The 23,394-nt window shown below is 37.2% G+C and overlaps 1 protein-coding gene across 3 annotated transcripts in view; it reads left to right on the plus strand.

Moving 5' to 3' along the window:
• The window catches only part of LOC119793408 (nuclear receptor-binding protein 2-like), a 52,733-nt gene continuing 29,339 nt past the window's right edge, over positions 1–23,394 (plus strand). The window contains exon 1 of one of the 3 annotated variants that reach the window (XM_038300621.1): positions 1–662. In XM_038300621.1, the coding sequence (XP_038156549.1) occupies positions 543–662 (120 nt within the window). In that variant the 5' untranslated portion in view covers positions 1–542. The remainder of the gene's footprint in view (positions 663–23,394) is intronic. The other 2 variants (XM_038300620.1, XM_038300622.1) reach the window with 2 other exon arrangements.

Genomic DNA, 23,394 nt, shown 5'->3' on the forward strand with positions numbered 1-23,394 from the left:
TGCGCAGCGCGCGCGCGGCACGAGCTCAGCTCACCGTAAACACAGAGATAGAAGGAGCCGCTCCGTCTCCGTCACACATACCGGCCTCTTTTTGCTTCAAGTGAACGAACAGGATGAATTAGAGGAGCGGCCGTTTTCCACCGGGGTTCAAGGTGTTGGTGAGACACGGACAGAAACGGCTCCACGGCGCGAATGCTGCATGCAATGCTGGGATGTATTTTTCCACTGCGCTGACTTATCCACACTTGTAGCTTTTATCTGAAGGGCGTGCCTGCTGTTACAGGGACCGAACTGCGCGTTTTTATTTGGAAATCCGTTCGCCTGCAGAGGGGAGGAGGCTGATAGACACAGAGAGCCTGGTCTTCAGGCAGGGGGGGTGGGTTTCTCCACTGCGCTGCGCAGACAAGCTGCTGAGCGGACAGCCTCTGCTGCAAACCTCCTCCTCCTCCACAACAACACGGGACAGGAGGAAGAAGGAAAGGTTGGGAGGGAGACAAGCAGGAGGTCTGTAGGGTGGAAATCTGGACACATACGGCGGTAAAATGACCATGTCCGTCCCGGAGAGGAAATCAGGATCGGAAGGGAAGGAGGAGGAGAGTGAGGATGAGAGTGAGATTCTGGAGGAAAGCCCCTGCGGCCGCTGGCAGAAACGCAAAGAACAGGTTGGTCGCTTCTCTTTTTGTTGTATTTGTCTGTGGTTATGCAATGCATGGGTCACACCAAGCTATTGGTGGTTCCATCAATAAATCTCACAGCGGTGATCAGCTTAGCCTACATGCAATCTATTTCAGGGTGCAGACTAAACACCTAGAGGAGCAGGAGCCTGCACCAAGGCCATCACAAATCTGCATAAAAACACGCAGCTTAGGGTACGATTGTCGATTTAAGTGATGAACTGCACAGCCTTCTTTAGGTGGGTTGTGTTTAGTGGGATATTAGGACAAAAATGAGTCCAAGTTTGCTCAGATTTGCACGCTGAAAAACAAATAACACAGAGGAAAAATACAGATTTAACCAGTAGATTTGGGGTTTAAATGAAGTTTCCAACCTCTAAGCAATTCATTGTCCAATACTTTTGTGATAGTTTGTCAGGTAATACAGACTGTTACTTTTTTTTTAACTTGGATGTTATGTGAAAGACCCACATAGTTCTAGACTTTGATTAAGTAGTATGATTAGGATTGTTCATTAATCTCTTTTCTGGTTTCTAGTATTTCTTTCATCCATATTCTATTATTCCACAAACTGTCCCAGCTTCACCATTCCTGCTGCAAAAAGTGTCCCCACAGAATGACGGTGCCGCCACCATGTTTCACTCTGCGGTTTTGCACATTGTTTGAGCCTCGTTTTCCATGTTTGCTCGCGCTGTGATTTGCTTATGCTTTCTTTCTCCACTGACTTTTATCTTAACTTTCTTAAATTAAAGCCATATTTGCCCACATAGCCCCCATATCAACAGATTCTTCCACCTGGCCTGCGTCCCCCAGTTTTGATGGACAGCTAGGTTTGCTTTTGTGTCCCACTCTGTTAAATGTTCATAGGATGGGATTTTGTTTTATAACCTAAACTTGCTTTAAACCTCTTGACAGCTTTATCCTTATTATTAGCTGTTTGTTTTCTAGCGTTATATAAAAAGAAAATCAGGACTTAACAGAACAGCTGGATCTATACTGTGATTACATAATCACATTTGGACTCTGATTATTACCTAGTTGACCTCTGAATGTAGCTGTAATTTGCTCTCACTTTAATTTGGTGCTTAATGAGGCCTTAGTGGGTGTTTTTCTTTTACTTAAAATTCAAATATGTAGACTACATTAAAAGTTTGTGTTTGTAATGTGACAAAAGTAGGAAACGTTTGCTGTGAAAATGTTTGCAAGTTGGTGTGTGTTAATAAGTAGGATTATAGGAAGTCAGAAGTTTAAAAAAAATCAAAAGACTGCAGTTTTTTTAGGGCTATTTATAAGGGCTGCAACTAACAATTATTTTGCAAATTGATTAATCCGATTCATAATCGGATATCCAAAGGTTCCTTAAATAATTTTTATGAAATTAAACCAGGTGAAACTAAAACTTTTCCACTTTAGGAGTTCTGGATAGAGCATATTGACAGGAGAAAACGTATGTTTAATTTTAAATACAAAATGTTTGTATTTTTTTTCACAATTCTGGTACAATTAGTGCTCCAAGTTGGTAGCTCTGCCAGCCATATTAATGTTGTAGAGTCTATACTCCAGTTAACGATTAATGGATTACTAAATTAGTGGACAATTATTTCAATACATACAATAAAAATACATTTAAAATGTCATTGAAAAAAATAAATGAATGTAATTACCTGTCTCTGCTTGTATAAATACATATAGAGTAAAGTAATTCTACATACTTTTAGGGGGGCACCAGGCCATTGTATTTTTATTTTTGGGGTCACAGGGTGAAATGTTTGGGACCCCCTGATCTATGATATATTTCATCATTTGTACCATAAACATAAAAAATCATTACAAGCTCCCAGGAAAACTTTTCTTACCAAAAAAAAAATAACCACGAGTAATCGTAAAAAAGAAAAGGTTTATTTTCCATTTGGATCTGTTAAAAAAAATAAATAATATTCTGTCTTCACAGCTACCAGAAATGTGAAATTAAACAATCTGCATTAAGTGGAACTGTCTGATTGGCTGCCACTGCAACGAACCCTTTAACAGCCAAGCCTTGAAGTGCGTGGGGCTTTCTTTTTTGGTCAATCAAGACTCTAAAAGGGACAGAAAAGACGTTAGCATCTGAAGTAGTGAGTGAGTGACTAAAGTACTGTATGTTTAGGGGTATTTTGCTTGAAAAATAGATTGCTGGGTACATTCATTTAATGTCTGTAACAGTTATAACAATGTTTATTGATTGGGGACGTGTGGACTGCTGGTGATTCTCTATGACTGTGCCTTCAGCTGCCCGATCAAGTGGAACAGGGGGTTTCTTGGTCAGACCTATGCAGTGTTTGACAGAAATGTCAGGAGTCAGACAGGAAGTGAAACTCAGTGGCAAAGTAAAACAAATCAGCTTTGGGGAAAATGCATACCCAAATGGGCAAATGGGGATGTCGAGCTTCTTCAAATAATGGGGGACAGTGGCATCGGATGCAGGAGCTTTCACAGCAAAAGTTGTCGGTTCAAGACCTTGCTCTGACTTTTGGTGTCGTTGTGTACTTGGGGAAGACACCTTACCTGCATTGTCTACTGATGGTGGTCAGAGGGCCCGGTAGCGCCACTGTACAGCAGCCCCACTTCTGTCAGTGAGCCCCAGGGCAGCTGTGGCTACAATGTAGCTTGCCACCATCAGTGCTTGGTGAAGGATTGAATGTAGTGCAAAGCGCTTTGGTCAACTCCTCTGACTTGAAGAGGCGTTATGTAAGTACAGGCCATTTACCATGTTCAAGCGCAGTTTAATGTCTACCTACAAACCGGCTGGTGTTTCTAAATATGGGTTTTATTATGTGATTGGAGGATTTGTTTTACATACTCTTTAGTAAATGCTGGATCTAGTCGTATAATGCAAGGTATGATCCAGTTTGTCTCCTCTGGATTACAAGACATATATAATCTTTAGATCTGCGGTTAGATTGGGGGTTTTGTGCTTCTTATGTTTAACCCATGTTAACAAGTCAGATATTTTCAAGGATCTCGCAATAGATAGGTAGGATCTGGTAAAACTTGTCCAGGATCTTGCAATAGTTACTCATGGTAGGGTAAAAACATTCCTAGGATGTCGCAATAGTAAGTCTGGTTACATTCATCTATTTTCTCCTCTCCATTTTCCTTGCTCATTTATACTAAGTACTCTACTTTTGCACTTCTTCAATAACATAAAATCTCAGAAAAATCAATTCAACTGAACAAGTTGAAGATGTCGTTAAAACCTTTGCTAGCTGCTGTGTTTTTGATCTGGATAAACGTAACCATTTTAGGGCAGTTAGTGAAGGCTTCATTAGCTGAAGAAATCGTTGATCTCTTTCCTTTGATAGTATTTCAAGGAAGCACGTAAAACTTTAACCAATTGTCAATCATCAGACACAATATCGGCCACTGATTTGAGTTAATAATTTAACTGGTTTAATTGTCAGCTGTTGAAAGTAGAAGCAAGATTAGAACCATCTAAATATTTTTTTCTAAATATCCTGTCAATAATGATTTGTCTTTTATTAATTTAAAACGATTAGTTATGAAAAACAAGAGGAGACACAAATTGCAGGGTTACTCTAAAGGAATATAACACCGCGCTTAAAGCCTCCTCTGCCATCAATTATCATGTGTTTGTTTTATGTCTAGTGAATCTATTTCATTCTCAGTCGGTAGATTTACAATTTTATAACTCCAACACACCCAATTTAGCATTTGTGTGATGAATCTAGGCGACAGGGTGAAGAAACAGGCTGCTGGATATAACAGTATTGTGAAGCTGTGGGTGTTGCCACCAGCTGCTCCAGATAAGGTTGAGTATTTAAGTTAAAGATTATCTCTTATACACACACAGGGTCTCTGAAGACCAATTTAAAGTTCTCTCTTTTAAAAAGAAGACACAGACCCACAGGACTCCCCGCCCTCATGAGTTTCCACCCATTGATTACCAATGCTGTCTGAGCCGTCTGTCACACGCTGCTTTGTTCCTCAGTGAGCTGACATGATCAGTAAAATAGTAGAAGGTGAAATATAAGTACATGTGAGTCATTTTCTAATCTTTGTCAGAAAATGTTTTTTTTTTCTATTTTTGTGTATTTTCTTCAAAGAGCCCTGAAGTTCTTTAAATATTCTTCTTTAATGATTTTTTTTCACCTACAATGATTAAAAGATGCAGGTTTGAGGAAGAGCCTTTAACAATGAGAAACGGCCAGTTATATTCATTTGTTAACTAATTTGAAAGACATATTATGTCCTTTATACAGCTTTTCCTTCACATGTGTTTTCATGCTAGTTCAAGGTAGTCAAGTTATGAATAATTATCACTTACTGTTGGGATCAATAAAGTTGGGCATCACAGAGTTCTTATTATTGTCTTTCCAGGTACCGGGTTGCTATGCTGAAAACTAGCCCCGCCAAGCAGAAATTCAAGCCACCACACTTTTTTTTTGAGTGTATTTCCCCCTTTAAAGTTATAGTGGAGGATGTTGTTTTTCTGGGTGGATCATCTAAATAAGTGGTACTCCTAAGTTGTCAATCATTCTGGTGATATGTGTACATAAGGCCGTCCTACGTGCTCGTCCTCTTAGCGTGCGCACTTTCAGGCGTATATCTGTGGTGAGCTACGGTTTCAGCCAATCATTGGAGCTCACCTTTCTCACAGTGGTTCTTTGATAATGGTCGTAAGAGAAAAAAGTGTCTACAAAGTGTATGAAAAGAAAAGAAAGGCCTCAGAAGAGGCAGACATATCCCGCAATGTTTGAACGGGGCGCTCTCCTCGCAAAGCATCATGGGATTTGCTGTCGCTACCCGACAGTTGCACCTAATAACAAAGATGGCGCAGGCACCGCGAGGTGGAAGCAGAGCTACGTGACCAACAGGAAGCAAAAAGTGGTGATCATCTGTCTGAACGGTCAGTTAACTGAGTTCACTATTAAATCCACTACATTGTCCCCGCTCTATATAGTGATTAAGGGATTTAGGGGTTAGGGCGGACGTTTGGGCACAGTAAGTTTGTATGAGCTATGAGAACCGCAACTTTTAAACAGATGAGCATGAGGAGAAATGAGCTTGTGCGTTCTCTTGCACGTGTTTAATAGCCGTTCCCTAAGTGGAGAGGGCTGTTCTTTAAAAAAAAAAAGTGAAAATCCTCCATTATACATTTAACTGATATCTGGGCTCCCTTCTCCAGGAGTCTGTCAAGGCACATTTCAGCACAAACGCTGGTTACCATAAAAGTTGTCAAAATTACACAGAAGTTAGACTGATGCACTGAGTTTTAATGAGCGTTATTCCAATGGAAACTGTTTTTAAACACAATAACCTCGTTATTTGCGCATTTACGTGAAAAAATTGAGTTATATACTCAACCTGAGCGTTTGCACATTGGTGAACACGTGCTATCGCCTCACCAGCAGACAGTGAGCCAACTTTGAAAGCAGGTTTGAGATCAGATTCAAAAGGATTCCCAAACGCCTGGTCTTTCAAGCTGAACCAACCACTAGACAGATTGTTTATTTTTATTTTTCTCTGACCAATTAAATGCAACATTCTGCTTTTAAAATTACTTTTATCAGGATTAGCTCCAAATAAGAAATAAATCCCATGATGAAGAAACGCCTGAAACCTTTGGTAGGAACGTCATATAGTCATATAACCAGTAAAGCCGGGTGACATGGCGCCGCTGTACACAAGTCGCTCTCGAGATTTTCTTCATTTTCAAATAGAGTGACTGAATCTTATGAGTTCTTAATTTACTTTAGTTGATAAAGGTTATAGAAAGGTTATAGCGATTGAGTAACTGACTTACGCAATCGGACATTGAACCATCCACTTTACTTGATGGATCTTGTCTTTAACACTCATCTTTTAGCAGCAGTTTGTTAACCGAACCAGTGGGATCCTCCTCATGATCTGAGAAAGTATTCATTTATTCTACATTTTGTTGCACATACAGTGTAGGGCAACCACAACCACAAGTGGCAGTTTTGGCCATTCAACTTCCTTTCATCTTTATTTCCCCTAAAGGGACACCACAAGATCAGACAAGAAATAAATAAAGCTTGAGCCTGTGGGTTAACTTGTTACATTCTTTTGAGGGACAAACTAATTGAAAGGGGAGGACAGTTGTTGCACAGCGGTGCTGAAATGTTGCCCTACTTCTCTAGTTGGAAAAACACTTTCCTAGAAATCGGCACGTCATCTGCAAAACAAATTTAGACGGACGTGATTTGCAACGTGATTTGTTTTCTGACGATTGTAGTACTCAGTACAGACTGAGTCCAGTATTTCCCAATCTCTTCCCCCAGACATGCAGAAAGTGAACATGTGCTTCTGTTTTCTTCTTCAGAAACTTCAAACATACAACCTATGGTTTAGGTTTTCTCTAAAACAACTGGATAGAAACATGTTATAATGGTAAAAGTAACTGCTTTTATCAAATGTTTCTAGCAAATGAAATGTGATGTTTAGGTGTTTGGATCTGTCTCTACACTGTAACGTCATTACAGAAATTTTGACCCTTGACTAAAATTAAATTACTGTTTTAGTCAATTAAAAAGCACTGAAATAAATCTAAAATAGGATTTAATGATCAATTTATTAGGGAAACTGAGTGGATAGCCAGGTGGGAAAGTTTTTTGGGTGCAGATTCAGACGTAACATAGTTGCTTTCTTTCGTCTGGATTGTTGTAAAAAAAAAAAAAAAAAAAAAAAGGTACTTGTAATATGATATTTTAGCAGCTTTCACTGCTTTCAAAATTCTTTTTTGAAAAAGTTCGACCATAATAAGATTATTGGGTGGAACCTCATTAGTTTTCTCTCAGTTACTCTGTTTTTTTGTTCAAAAACTTGTAAAAAACAGTTTCATGGTGCTGTCTTGACCGGTGCAGAGCAACAGATGGGGGAGGGGCATCTGTGTGGCAATCCGTCCTCTGTACAGCGAAAATAAAACAATGGTCCCTCCTTTACTTTATCTGAACTCTCAGCTCTGGAAACAGTTGAAGTGATTTAGAGCTAGTTACTTTTACTCAGTTACACTTGCAGGAATATAGGACTGATTAATTTTTTGTATCAAATCCGATTTAACTTTTTTTTTCCTTCTTTGGTTTCATGCAAAAAAAATGCCAATGATGGAAATTAGGTTTTAACAACTTATTTCAGTCGACTTGAATTAAAAGTTTAAATGCAATGCTGTAAAACAATAATAAAAGCTCTCAGGCCCTGACATATATAACTTAAAATTACCAGCTGGTGTTGTTACACGGTAAGGTAGCATTTCAGGTTTTGATTATACATTGAAGAAGAAAAAAGGGTCAAACATCAAGAGCTGCTAAGCCAAAAATCAAATTATTGACCAACCCTACCCTACTTGAGTAACATTTTGAAATAAATGTACTTCTAGGACTTGTTTACTGAACTGTGCCTTTTACTTTACTTAAGCATCTGCAATAATGCAAGTTTTTCCCTGAGTATAAGTTTAAGGCTACGCTACTGACCTTGATTTCAGGGAATTTAAATATTGCTTTAATCCATCTGTAGTTTTTACTGGTGTTATAACTTAATAGTTTGAGTACAAAGATGTTTAAAACCCCCAAACTACCAGACGAATCCAAACATTCTCAAGGTTAAAGTGAGTTTTTAATTTATGCTTTTTAATTTATGTTTTTAATTTTCTTGAATGCTTTCTAAATCGATGAGTTCTAACTTACTTCCCAACCTTAAACTGTCTTAAAGGGGTCATAGAATGATTCTATAGGGTATTTGGTGCTGGTCCTTAAAGGAATAGTACACCCAAAACATGATTAGCCTTCATTTTCTACTCACCCCCATGCTGAACAACACTCTGGAGTACTTTTTTGATATCTCAAATGCATCTGGAGATCTGGGAGGCTTCTTGCTGTCTGCTGACATTCAAAAAATGGAGGTCTATGGTGCCCGAGGCAGAAAGGTCCATAAAAGTCCACAAAAAACGTGTCAATATTCCTCCATACTGCTTGTCCAATGTATTCCAAGTGTCCTGAGTGGGTAGCATCCAGATTTTACTCGAAACGAAGTCATTTAGAATGTTTTTAGAGCATAAACAGTAGTGTATAGGATTTCCTAAAAGCGCGTTCACGAGTCTACGGAAACCGCGGCAGACCAAACCAGACGAAAGTGCGCATTCAGCGTCTGCTCTGCCGATAATGCAAGCGTAGAAGAAGAAATGTGCTGTTTACCTGTGCAAAGAAAGAAACAACGAAAGAAAAATGTCTGAGGACTTCAGTGTTGAGGAAGAGCATGAGTTCTTTCCCGAGCTGAATGCGCACTTTCGTCTGGTTTGGTCTGCCGCGGTTTCCGTAGACTCGTGAACTAGTGATGCTCAATCACCATTGTTTCTCTACTGCACATGTGTAAAATTGTAGAGGGTAATGTTACATACTATCAAGTTGAGTTTAGGCCGAGGTTTATCGTTGCTTCTCTGACATTTTGGTTCAATATTGCTCCAACTTCCTCCTATGAATTTCGCCCGATGACTGTTCTGTAGCTCCTCAGTGCTTCTCACTACTCCTTCTGTCTCCATGTTGCCAGGGTCTTCCTCAACCTGCTGAGATTTAAATTAGTCAGAACTGTCTGCATTAACCTTTTCTAGTCTGTATAAATTAATCAAGCTGATTTTAATGGGTAAATGTGGTTCATTAAGTTAAAATTAGCTCAAACTGCTTGCATAAAGTTATAGAGCTGCAGACACCTTTAGACACGGACAGGAAAAACAGAAAAAAACAGCCCTGAATCAGCTCATATACCACATCTACATGACTACCTGTATTTGATCCAGTAGATAACTGTTTGGTGTTTTTTTTAAATAATAGTTTTTTTTCTGTTTTTGGAAGAAAATTAATGTTTTTCAAACTGTCTTTTACAGAGGAAATGATATTGCACATGGTTCTCCGATAGGTGGCTAATGATTCTGCTTGAACAGCTGTAGTTTTCCTTTTCTATGATCATGCCTTCCACTTTATATCATATTTTTCCTGACTTCCTTTCTTATTTATTTATTTTTTGTTATTTCTGGGCATGATGGGTTTACTTTTTGACATAATTTTGCCTACTTCATGCAGCCAGAGAGGTTCTACTCGAACAGCAATCCCAGTCTCGGTTTGGCTTAGAAAACTAGTCTGAATGTTTGTTGAATGTTTGTGATTAAATACGCAGGTTACTGCCAGGCTGTATACTTCAGATAAATTAAATGTCACTGTCAGAATACATTTTTGATTTGATGCAGAAATTGTTTTGTATGAAATATTTAAGTATGACAAAATGCAGAGATGAAGAAACCAGGCGATCTGGAGATACTGGTGATTTTTGCTTTAAAACTTTTAGATATTTGTTGAAGCTCTAAATAGTGCCACACAGGATGAAATAAATACTAAAGAATGATCCTCTCAGATGCTCAGAAATGTACTTATTTTACTCTACTTGGAAAGAAAAATCAGCTTCCTCTAATGAATTTTCTATATCACTAATTTACTTGGTAATTGTTTCCTGGGGTTAAGCCAGGAAATGCCAACACAAGTCACCCAAATCTTGACTCGCATTACAGCTGACAAATGAACCCTCAGTCAGCAGCTAAGCATTTCCTCTTATGAGCCTGGGTCCGGTTGCTTGTAGAGATGTGTCCTCTTAATCATTCACAGTCCATAATAATCCAGCAGAGCTGCTCATGCTGCCCTTTCAGGAAGGCTTCCCTCTCAGATTTCCCTCGAGGGGACTGGGGGACAGTCGACTTAAGCACACCTGTTTATGTGCTCGCTTTAGGCATCAGCGTTCCTCCTCGCCTGCTGCTCTAAGATAAAAGGAAGCCTATTCACACCCTCAAACCCAATAAACAATTGAGAGTTTTTAATGATGACCAGCTTTAATTAATCAATAACAGCTATTTGATTAATCTTTGTTTGATGCGCTTAAGATGAAAAAATAATTATAAATATTCCAAAATTTAGGGTGCATCATTTTCATGATGTTACACACAAAAATATATTTGTGAAGTGTTTTCTTTTTTTAAAGCAGTGTGTTTTTTCCAACTATTTCCAGTCGCCTCGTCGTGTTGGAACCCAAGGGAGCTCCTGCTATGTTTCCACAAGCCTGATTTATGACTAACTCACAACAAAATATCATCTGCATATTTTCTTGCCATGACTTGCTTTATTATAAAGATGCTGTCTTTTTAATCTTTGGTGCTAAGAAATTAAATGGCTAATAAATGTTGCATCAGTGTTTGATGGTTATCAGAAAACAGCAGCTGGAAATACTTTACCCAATCATGGTTTAGCTATTCACCCTCTGGTATGATGTATGGATAATATTTGTCTGGGATTTGACACTGAATGTTGTAGCTGAGGCTCTGGCAGCATAACCTTATGACAGATGGTCAGAGGAGGAGGTGGAGTTCTAGTTTTTTTTTATTATATTAGCTTTTAGAGCTATATTAGTTACCCCTGTTATTATTACTTAGAGGTGTCCCAATCCCTTAAGGTTTTTTTCAAAGCTGGCATAGATGTTTTTTGCTGAAACGCCTTCCGTTGTAAACGTTTAAATCTTTCTGGGACACTGATTGCTGATTTTTACCATAAAAGACAGAAATTGTGGATTTAGGGCCAGTGTTGTTTACTTGTAGAGATCTTTGCTTAGAAATTGGATATTTGAAAATGAATAAAATGTCTAAACTTGGCTCTGCAGCTTATTTAGGCTGCCACTGTTTAAGAGAGAGAATTTAGCGGATAACAGGAAGTCTGAAGTCGCCGAGCACTTACACTGTCGAGCAAATCTTCAAAGTTCGTCACAAGGGCCATTTTTGTCCCTTGTAATGATTTTTTTAACCATCTGACCTTGGGTGGAAAAATCTGAACTGTCAGGGAGAGTCTGTTGTTGCAAATTGATGCATTTTCATTTTAATTGATCATTAATAATTAAAAATCTTAAGAAAAGGGAACCATTATGGACAACATGCCAAAGATGTCTCCCGCTCTCCTCTCTGATTTGGTTTTAATTCCTTTAAATTAACTTAAAAACAAACTAGGATGCAAGTATTTTGGTAAAACTGGCAAAATACAAGAAGCCAAGTACTTGCAGTTTTTTTTTTTTAGACCACAAGAAAGGAAACAATTAAACTGTTAGCCTTTCTTTTATATTGGCAAACATTTGAGATCTGTTTTTTTTTTTTTTTTTTTTACAAAAATCTAACTACTAAAATATTTTGATATATGATTAAGGAAATGACATACAGCTGAATGTTTAAACACAACTGTCCTATTGATTACATAACTAATTCACTCTTTAATGCAGCGCTGAACTATAAGGGTTAATATAAGATGCAACATTAAAATAAAATCTGCAATTATTCTTTTTGTTTCAATATTGTTTTGTAATCAGTTTAAAAAAAATTGAGAATTAAAGCATCAAGTATGACATTGCGATGTCAGCACAGGCAGAGAGGCAAGGGCAAATACATTTTACTAACAAATTTGGCACCATTAAAATAGACATGAAGATTTTTCCTAATGGTGTTTTTATTTTATTAGTTATTTTTCCTTGTTTTTTATATATATGGACCCAACACAAACCTCATTACTTTTTGTTTTTAACATATTTGAGAACAAATGAATAAATATTAGTACCATCTGGGTTGTGAATTTGAACTATTATGCACAGATTATATTCTTTATTCAGTAGCAGAATTTACAAAATGGCATTATATATAATCCAGATCTGAGTTGTCATACAAAAAAATATATTTTTATCCCATATGTTGAGCAAAATGTATGGTGTTATCATTTTGTCACCACAACCATCAGTTAATAGTAAGTCTGTCAGGTTTTCAGTAACCACAACTTATTCTGGTCAAACCTAACATGATTTTTATGTTAGAAACTGCAGCCTATTGGTCCTGTGATCCAGCTTGCAGTACGCTGATATAACATGAGCCGGCTAGGTCTCTGAGGGTCATGAGATCTGTGAAATATATTCACTAGGGCGACCGTTAGTGTTTAGCAACATGAAACAGAGCTGCACCAATCTTCTGCCAGTTGGATGTGAGAACTGGCACAGATGAGAACACTTCGAGGAATAGCCGACACGTCCACCGGGAGCTTTCTAGAACTGTTCCTGTGGTTCCTGTCAGTTGATATTTCATGCCTGAAGGGAATGCCTTATCCCTTCCTTGCTGGCTATATCTCCACGATCTTTGAATGGTTGTGGTCATCTTTGTTGACTTGTACCAGAGATTTGGAAAGGTTGCATCATTGCTTCAGGCTCTTTTTCACATGACAAAAGAACTTTGTTCGGGTCGTTAAGCACAATGGAGTTATTATCCTCTTAGTTTGCAGCATGCTGGAGTCAGCTTTTCTGTCTCTGCCTCTTTCAACTCAGAACTTTGCGATTGTTTTTTTTCTTATCCATTTCACTCAGCAGGGAGATAGCCTGACACCACATGAGGTCGGCTCTTTGAGATTGTCCGTGCGGACAAATGATAAAAAGTGCTACTTCCTGGCTTCAACCCTTTAGACTGGCAGCTTTTCTGGAAATAAAAATCAATCAGCCAAGCCTTAAATCACTAAACCAACAAAATGGAAAATAGTAACTTTGATCCTCTATCCAGAGGCAAAGCATATTTTGTCCACCATTAAAATTGAAAGAGATTTCTCCAAACAGGCGGCAGAACAAATATAACAAGACTTTCACATGTCAGGATTGGTTTACGAGGCAGGCTAAGTACATTTCAGCTGATAAGAACAGTTATGTAATGCGTTGTGAGAGAATACTTGAAGTTATGCTGTTACTGTTATGTCAGCTGGGACGAGGGAAGTCTGCACTAGAAACTAGGACACAACGTCTGGTAAACAGTAGAAGTTTGGGCTTATTCAGTCTCTCTAAAAAAGGAAAAACAATCCTTTAAGCTAAAAAAGAGATTTTGCATCAAATAAGTGTTTGTTCGTGCATTGATGAGTTCTTGCATCAGTTTAGGTTGCTGTATGTAGCCGTGCTGCATTCCAGATGGCCTCTTCTTTGAAAAAAAGAAAGTCCAAAATATTGGATGTTGTAGAAGAACATAAAAAATGAGGAAAAACAGGAAACATTAAAGGTTTATATAGTTGAGAAACACATGAATCGAGTTAACCTGTGTTGCACTTGCTCATGTACAACCACAAATATCAGCTAAATAAACTACATCAAACATTCATTTCACTTGAACTTAGGACCAAATTTCAATATGTAAAATTGGTTAAATAAAATAAAATAAATACAAATTGAAAATGTATTTGATAAATCAGTATAACGTCCTGAACTGTGATGTAGTTTGTTTAGAGTCAGACAGGGGGAACCTTCTCAGAGGCTTTCCTCCGTCAAATACTGATAAATGTTAAGTTTAATTTCTGTGGAATAAATACCATTTGAAAAAAGCTCTAGTTTTTCGAAAGGGTATAGACCAGTGTCGGGTATTGCAGGATAACAAAGAACCAAAAATGACTCCCTGTTCCTAAGGGGCGGACCCGTTCTTCTGGTTCAATTTGCATGTTTTCTAAGCCGACACAAGTTTTTCGGCTTTGAACTCAACACTAATTCTGAAGTTTTGAATTGGAAAAGCTTCCTGGATGGAAAGCGAAAAGCTTTAAACTTGGGACTTAAGTCCAGTGGATTGTTTTTTATCTTTTTTAGAATTTCTAAAAGTTATATTAAGTCCTGCTTAGTCATGGATGTCATGTACAGCATTTCAAAGCAACGCTGGTTTAATTATGGCAATAGGAGTTTTTGTTGTTTTTATGCTGCTCTGTTATTTTTGAAAGCATGTTATAATTCGCTTTTTTAGTAAGTTTTTTGACTTAAGTTATTAGTAATCTCAAAAGAAATTCATTATTATTTATTTTTAGTGGGTAAAATTTTCTGTGCATTAAGTCGAAAAGATGTCAAAGAGATCGTTGGAGGGATTCTTTTTTTTTTTTTTTTTTTTTTTAGAATGAAATAAGTCATAATTCTTTTTTTTTATATCAGGATGAAATATTGTCCAATATTTTTCAGGTGCAGAAAATGTTCAAAACATCTTGTTAAAATTGTGAAAGCAGCAAAAGAAAATGAAACTTTTAAGTCAGCCTTTGGGATCATTTGAACATTTCAAATAACAAAAGAAAAAAATACAGCATTGCCTTTAATCCTGTGATTTACTTGACATATAGTTTTTTCTTTGTGGATCACTTTTTTCATTGTTTTTATTTTTATTATTTTCCCAGAAAGTATATCTTCAGAAGAATCGACCCTGTTGCTCTGTTTCCCATTCTTATTATCTTCTGCTCAGCTATGTTTAAAACTGTCACAAATGCAGTGACATGTGTTCATTTAGACAGATTTGGCTTACAGGATTTACAAAGGTTCTTTCATTTAGGACACAAATCTTTTTATCCGACTAAAAACAGATGAGTTAATGCCAGAACACTGAGGGGCCGTAGAGTGAGTTCTAGCACCAACCTGACCTGTAATTTAGTCACTACAGTGCTTTTCATAAACAGAAGATGTCATTATTAAGAGATAAGATCTAATTTGTAAGCTTATCTTTACATAGTTATTATAAAATCTAAAGTTTTAAATAGCAGTGTTTCGAACAGTTTTTGGAAACCTGAGGAGAAAGGATAATTGATTCCTGCTTAAATCTACCAACCATTTAACATTTTTCATAAATGCACAAAAGATCAAAATTAAACTTCTTTTTGGTTGTGGCTCTCTGCTTAGTTTCCTGGTGAGACTTTGTCCAATATTCTCCTAACTTGGATTTCTCTGACTGTTATATGTGCTGTAAAATGCAATTAATCTGATCCCTCTAGTTTGAGCTTTTTGCAAGTATTTATCTGGTTACAATTTGCAGAATAAATCCCAGTTTTGGCTCGGCTGTCCGTGCGCTAACCTCATTAGAAGGGGTAATTTTATCCAAAGCAGTGAATAAATGTCCATGCTTTCCAGGCTGTTAAATTTCAGAACATTATTGTCAAGATTTTGACAAGGGTATTTCACCCACAGAAAGCTGGAAATGGGCACCAACCCTCCATGAACCTGATGAATAATGGACCAAAAAAAAACATGCATTGAATTTAACCAAGACATTAGATTTACATACAGGTGCTGGTCATAAAATTAGAATATCATGAAAAAGTAGATTGATTTCAGTAATTCCATTTAAAAAGTGAAACTTGTATATTATATTCATACATTACATACAAACTCATATATTTCAGATGTTTATTTTGTTTAATTTTGATGATTACAAATGACAACAAATGAAAATCTCAAATTCATCATATCAGAAAATTAGAATATTACTGAAGACCAATAAAAACAAAGGATTTATAGAAATGTTGGCCAACTGAAAAGTATGAACATGAAAAGTATGAGCATGTACAGCACTCAGTATTTAGTTGGGCCTCCTTTGGCCTGTATTACTGCAGCAATGCGGCGTGGCATGGAGTCGATCAGTCTGTGGCACTGCTCAGGTGTTATGATAGCCCAGGTTGCTCTAATAGTGGCTTTTAGCTCTTCTGAATTGTTGGGTCTGGTGTATTGCATCTTCTTCTTCACAATACCCCATAGATTTTCTATGGGGTTAAGGTCAGGAGAGTTTGCTGGCCAATTAAGAACAGGGATACCACAGTCCTTCAACCAGGTACTGGTAGCTTTGGCACTGTGTGCAGGTGCCAAGTCCTGTTGGAAAATGAAATCTGCATCTCCAAAAAGTTGGTCAGCTGCAGGAAGCATGAAGTGCTCTAAAACTTCCTGGTATGTGGCTGCGTTGACCCTGGACCTCAGAAAACACAATGGACCAACACCAGCAGATGACATGGCACCCCAAACCATCACTGACTGTGGAAACTTTACACTGGACTTCAAGCAACGTGGATGAAGTGCCTCTCTTCTTTTCCTCCAGACTCTGGGACCTTGATTTCCAAAGGAAATGCAAAATTTACTTTCATCAGAGAACATGACTTTGGACCACTCACCAGCAGTCGTCCTGTTTCTCTTTAGACGCTTCTGACGCTGTCTGTGGTTCAAGAGTGGCTTGACACAAGGAATGCGACAGCAGAAACCCATGTCTTTCATACGTCTGTGTGTGGTGGTTCTTGAAGCACTCACTCCAGCTGCAGTCCACTCTTTGTGAATCTCCCCCACATTTTTGAATGGGTTTTGTTTCACAATCCTCTCCAGGGTGCGGTTATCTCTCTTGCTTGTACACTTTTTTCAACCACATCTTTTCCTTCCCTTCGCCTCTCTATTAATGTGCTTGGACACTGAGCTCTGTGAACAGCCAGCCTCTTTAGCGATGATCTTTTGTGTCTTGCCCTCCTTGTGCAAGGTGTCGATGGTCGTCTTTTGGACAACTGTCAAGTCAGCAGTCTTCCCCATGATTGTGTAGCCTATAGAACTAGACTGAAAGACCATTTAAAGGCTTTTGCAGGTGGTTTGAGTTAATTAGCTGATTAGAGTGTGGCACCAGGGGCCATCAATTTTGAACCTTTTCACAATATTCTAATTTTCTGATATGATGAATTTGAGATTTTCATTTGTTGTCATTTGTAATCATCAAAATTAAACAAAATAAACATCTGAAATATATGAGTTTGTATGTAATGTATGAATATAATATACAAGTTTCACTTTTTAAATGGAATTACTGAAATCAATCTACTTTTTCATGATATTCTAATTTTATGACCAGCACCTGTAATCAGCAACAGCCTAATCAATTAATATCTAGGTATAGTAACAGTTTGTCCATTGATTTACAACCATTGTGGGGATGATAAAGGTATTTGCATCTATATAAACTTGTGTTCTATCAATGAGTCTGGTTATACTCCAGCTTTTATATTGAACTTTTTCTTGGAAACAGAGAAAATAAAGATAAACTCATAATCCATATTATATCTGGGTATTTAAAACAAATTCTTTCCAATCAAACCTAGATTAGCTGCTTTGTGCAGAATTTAAAGCAATGGGTCTTTTTTCATCATGTTTCAAGACATATACCAAGACCTAAACAGATTTAAAAGTAACTTTACCATAATATATAAAATAGCCTGCTTCCTTGTTTTCCCATCTTATTTTTGTTTCTTCTGTCTTTGCATTCGTCCTATTTGTTCTGATCCTTGTCCTCCTTTCGTTAATATCCTTTCTTTTCTTACTTCCTTCCTGTTTTAAATCTTTTCAAAAATGTTGATGAATGTCTGGAGAACTGTTCTGCATCTAAAATGTTTTTAGTGAAACATACTTTTTATATAACTGCTAAAAATTGGTGACACAGGCTCCGTCCAACGTCCCTCAATCATTATATAGAGTGGGGTCTATACAGTGAACTTTATAGCTAACTCAGTTAATGCATCCCTGTATGGTGCCTGCGCCATCTTTGTTATTTGTCGACGCTGTCGGGTAACGACAGCCGTAGGCAACGGCGGCCCGCTGTGACAACAAATCCCATAATGCTTTGCGAGGAGAGTTTTCTGGGATCTATCTGCTCGTCTTGTGACCATGGATGATCACTACTTTTCAAGGGGCATTCTGGGAAATATCGAGTCCACTCCTTTTTCTTCCACTAGACATTCGGACGCTCATCTAAAATGGTGTGGCCACTGTAGAGTGCCCTCTAAAGTGCTTAGGGCGGACATTCGGACACAGCCACAGCTTTGCTTTGCTATACTGCAACTGTTTAAATGTTCCCCATTTTATCTCTCTGACCAACTGTTCTCTCCTGTAATGTGGTTCCTACAGATATCCTCTTATCTCCCTAGAATAAGATGTGCCGTTTTCAATTTTATCATTGGTTGCTTGAAAATTCTCAAGTATTTCTGCATCTCAAAAAAAAAAAAAAAAAAAATCCTCCCAGCTCACATGGTTGTCATGTTGTAGTAACATGATTGTCGACAGTAATATGTTTACACAAAAATCCACTGTTTCATGTAAAAGAGGAAGTCAAGTTTGTTTATACAGCACATTTCAGTAGCAAGACAATTAAAAGTGACAAGGTGGGAAATATTACCGTAAGCGTGCTAAATTAGTGGCATGAATTAGTAAAAATGTTTTTTCAGTTTAGGTTTATTGATCATATAGTGTCCAATTGCTTGACTCCTCTGTTAACAATTCTTTCCCCAAACTTTAATCACTTCTCATTTATTAGAAGATAGAAAAATGGGGCAGAGAGAAGGAGTATAACATGGACGAAAAAAAAATCCCACAATTGTTCCCCAAAAGTTACCTCAATCTAACAAAAGTAATAATAAAAATTCTATAAAAATAAACTATTGAAAGTCAGACATTGCTTTTCAGCCATGCTTTAACAGAATGAAAACATAAATAAATGACTAAACTCATGAAAAATTCAAGGACAAAAATTATGGTACCCTTAAATTAATATTTTGTTGCTCTACTTTTTTTTTTGTAAATCATTGCAATCAAACGATTCCTGTAGCTGTCAATGAGACTTCTGCTCGTCTCAGCAGGTATTTTGGCCCACTCCTCAGGAGCAAACAGCTCCAGTTTTTTAAGGTGTGAAGCCTTTTTCCAGATGTCTTGTTTCAACTCCTTCCAAAGATGCTCAACAGGATTTAGTTCAGGGTTCATAGAAGGCCACCTCAGAATAGTCCAAGGTTTTCTTTTGTGTTTTTAGCTGTTTTTTTTTTTTTTTTTTTTTTTGGATCATTATCCTGTGAAAAGACCCATGACCTCCGACTGAGACCAAGCTCTCTAACACTGGGCAGAATATAACAGTTCCATGTTTCACAGTGGGGACAGTGTTCTTTTCTCGATATACTTAATTTTGCTGTCTGTTCACATAGAACCGATATGCTTTGGCAAAAACTTTGACTTTTGTCTCATCTCTCTATAGGAAATTCCCCCAGAAGCTTTGTGGCTTGTCAGCATGTAGTTTGGCAAATTTCAGTCTTACTTTTTAAGGTTTTTTTTTCCAACAGTGGTGCCCACTTTGGTCGTCTCTCATTAAGTCCACTGTAGCTCAAACAATGACAGTGTGATATGACACTGATGTTTCTTGAGCCTGAATTTCACCTTTAATCTTGCTACAAGTTTTTCTAGGTTTTTTTTTTTTATATTATTATCCATAATATAAAAAATATAGTCTATAATTTAATTAATCAATTTCACTCCTGCTGCCACAACCAGGGAGGTTAGCTACATTCACATGCATCTTACATTTCTGAATAATCTGTGCAATCTGTAGTCACATAACCATCAAACTGCTTGGAGATGGTCTTACAGCCTTTAACTTGCACACTTTTATCTATAACTTTCTTGGGAAACAACTCTTTTCTTCACTCTCTCTGGTTCATGTTGAGTGTAGTAAACACCATGTCACCAAACGGCACACTTGCATCATGTAGCTCTATATGTTTATACCCACTGACTAATTAGATGTACGCAACTTGATTTAACACAAATTTTTTGGTCGCATTATTTTAGGATTTCCTAGAGATAGCATAATTTGTCCAGGTCTGTTTCATTAGTTTAATGTTTTATCTTCTGTTTAAGCATTTTTGAAAGGCAATGTCTTCCATTATTATGTTCATAAATGTCAGATTCAAGTCGTTTCTCTGCCCACTGTTGATTTTCTTTCATTAAACAAGCAGTATTAAAAACTTAAAATTAGCGGGTTAATGCGTGTTTTTCAAACATGGGTCGACCCACTAACAATCAGCATTTGGCTCCCTTCCCACTGGCAAAAAAAGGCGTATCGAACCCCTCGCCGGCAAGCTGCGTGGCCTCTGCAACTACAACTAATTACATGAGGTGGAGCCTTTTCAAAAGCATTAAGTGTAGTGGGACACAATATAATAATCTTTTATTCCTTCTACAATCTAAGATCTTTTCGTATCATTTTCTTTATACTATATAGACCACTTTGTATTGGTCTGTTTTGTAGAATCATTTATATAATACATTGTGAACATTTTGGGAGAATTAGATGGGTGTGATATATTTTTATTTTTTTATCACTGTGTTGAGCTTGAAATAATTTCTTAGATGTTGGTATTACAGTTTAATATATGGCCTTGTTAATATCAGTCCCCTTCCGCCTGTCAGAGAAACACTTTTCGCCAGCCTTGCCCTGCATGTGACTTTTGTTAAAGAACCTGTGGCTGAATATCAGCTGTAGAATTATCAGACACCCAACCGAGTGTAAACCTGTAGACCCGACTGTTCTCATACACATAGAGACACCTGTGTTTAAACTGTCAACAGTCTGGAGTTCTGCATGAAGCTTTAGAAACAAGCTCGTAGAAAACCGCTCGGCCAAGTGTTCATTCACGGCGACATTTCAGCAGCTCATATCTTGACCTTTGAAACCAAACATGGCTGTCACAGAGTGCACGTCAAATACAAACTTACTTAAGAGCAAGGTGCTGCTTGGCCTTTTAGGGGAGCAGTGAACAGATATTCAAAAGGTTAAAAATTAAGATAGGATTTTGCCTGTATTTTAGATTATATTTCCTTCCATTATTTAATCTGTAAAAGAGTTAGAATAAAATGCTTCCCATGGATTTGTTAATTACACATAAACAGTTGGGTCTATTATTTTTTTTTTCCAACCAGTTGGTATTAAAGCCCTTCATCAAGTCGCAGCTTTGGGCTAAAACCTGATCCAGGTCTTGATGACCCGTGCAGTACTCCACGTTAAAGCTCTGTTTTGCACAGCGGAATGAGATTTCCACACCATCTTGTATCTGCTGTCATGCAGGTTTTGTCCCATAAAAGCTGCTTTGCATTGATAATTTGAATGTGCCCGTCATTTTTTTCCAATGCAGATTTTGAGTGTGGGAAAAAAGGTACCTTTCTACAAAGCTCCAGCTGATTTAAAAATGCCTCTCAGTGTTCATCAATCAGGGAGCTGGATGATGAATTAAATATAAAGCCAGAGAAATAAAAAGGCTCCCTTGCTCTGCTGCACACCAATGATAGGGGCTTTGGTTACCACTGAGGGCGCAAAGTTCATGTCCTCTGTTTGAATAAAGTTAAATTAGGTTTTGTTATGTTCAAACTAACAGTCCTTGGAGGCACTTTCTACATGGAAGGCAATGTATAAAAGTAGCATATATCTGACAGTCAATCATGAACTTATTTGAATTATTTTTAAGGAGGTTGGTTTGGCCTTTTTAAATCATCTTATCTGAATTTAATGATTCTAATTCTAATGTGCTGTAGTCGTAACACTTGTGCATCGATAGACATTTCAACTGATTTATCATTTCAATCTGTCTTTTAACTGTCACCAAAGGTTGTTTATGTTATAGATGTAATGATAAGGCTCTTTTGTTTAGAAGCTTTTCTGTATTTATGGCAGAAGATGAAAAATTCTATCAGCGGTTGGTTGGAAGAAACACTTCCTTCCATTATTCCCAGATTCAGTCAAAACAGCAGAAGGATGTTTATAGATATTTTCCCAGTCCCATTCTGTTGCATAACCTTTTGGTATTAAATACTAAAGGATTCATCTGTGCATTTTACAGGCTCCATTTGGTGCTGATCTTTTCATCATACTTTAAATAGTTTTAGTTGTTTGCTGTCTGACTCCAACTGTGTGTAAATATATTCCTGCCATGTTTTGATTGTTTTTTTTTTTACCTACTTTGATAATAGAGTTTTTACAGTAAGTTTCCATGATCTACTTACAGTAGCCATCTACTGTGTGTACGATCAACAGGAGCTTAATTTTACTGTGGCAGGGGTCAAAATCTCCTGTTTTCTCAACTGTCCCAAACCAGGGTTAGAACCACGGTGAGTAAAAATTAGATGAATTAAATTTAGAATAAAATTTGAGCAATAGTTGCTTATGTCAGCAGTCTGTAAATTCACCCATAGATTTATTAATAAACTGACCTTTGCTGTATCTTATATCCATACTGTGCATTTATCAATTTATACATCTATTTCATTATCCGTGAACATTGATTAATCATTCCAAGCATCCATTAGTTAAACCATTTGTCCTTTTATTGATAGCATTGTCAATAGTTTGTCCTTCCACTCATTCTTCCACTCGCCTGCCTGTTACTTCTTAAATATCATTGATTAAGTGATCTAGTTTGAACTTGAGTCCAGAAAAGTGGGAATTTTCTCTTGAAAAACTTTTATAGACCTTATTTATATATGCTTTTTGACTTTTATGGCAACAAATATTCAACCCGTGGCCTATTGCTTAGTATGCAGGGAATTTATCTCCTAGATAAGCTGAAAGTTCACCAGTTTAGGCCTCATAATAACACTCATTAACGGTTGCTTCTCACATCAACAGTGGTATAACTTTCCTACTTTCACTGTTTTTAGCAGTTGACTAATAGTTAGTAATTCAATGCTGCTTTTTAGTGTTTATAAGAAGAGGTGTTTCAATGCTGTTTAAAGGGCTGAAATGATTTATTGGATTGATCATGATTAATTGATTATTAAAATAATCAAGTCATTTTGTAATCGATTAATCTTTAATTGGAGTATAGAGACTCTAAAACATTAGCTGAGAGAGCAACCTACCTAGAGCAGTAATTATGTTGAAATTTTAAGGAATGTGTAAACATTTTGCATTAAAGATGGTAAAAAACAAAACTTGTTTTTTTATCAGTGAATCTGCTCGATCCAGAACTACTCAAATGTTTTAGTTTTACCTAGTTTAATTTCTGTATGATTTAGATTATTGATTAAAAAAGATCAA

This window comes from Cyprinodon tularosa, unplaced genomic scaffold (assembly GCF_016077235.1).
Source record: "Cyprinodon tularosa strain WSP-4 unplaced genomic scaffold, ASM1607723v1 ctg451, whole genome shotgun sequence".
Classification (NCBI taxonomy): Eukaryota; Metazoa; Chordata; class Actinopteri; order Cyprinodontiformes; family Cyprinodontidae; genus Cyprinodon; species Cyprinodon tularosa.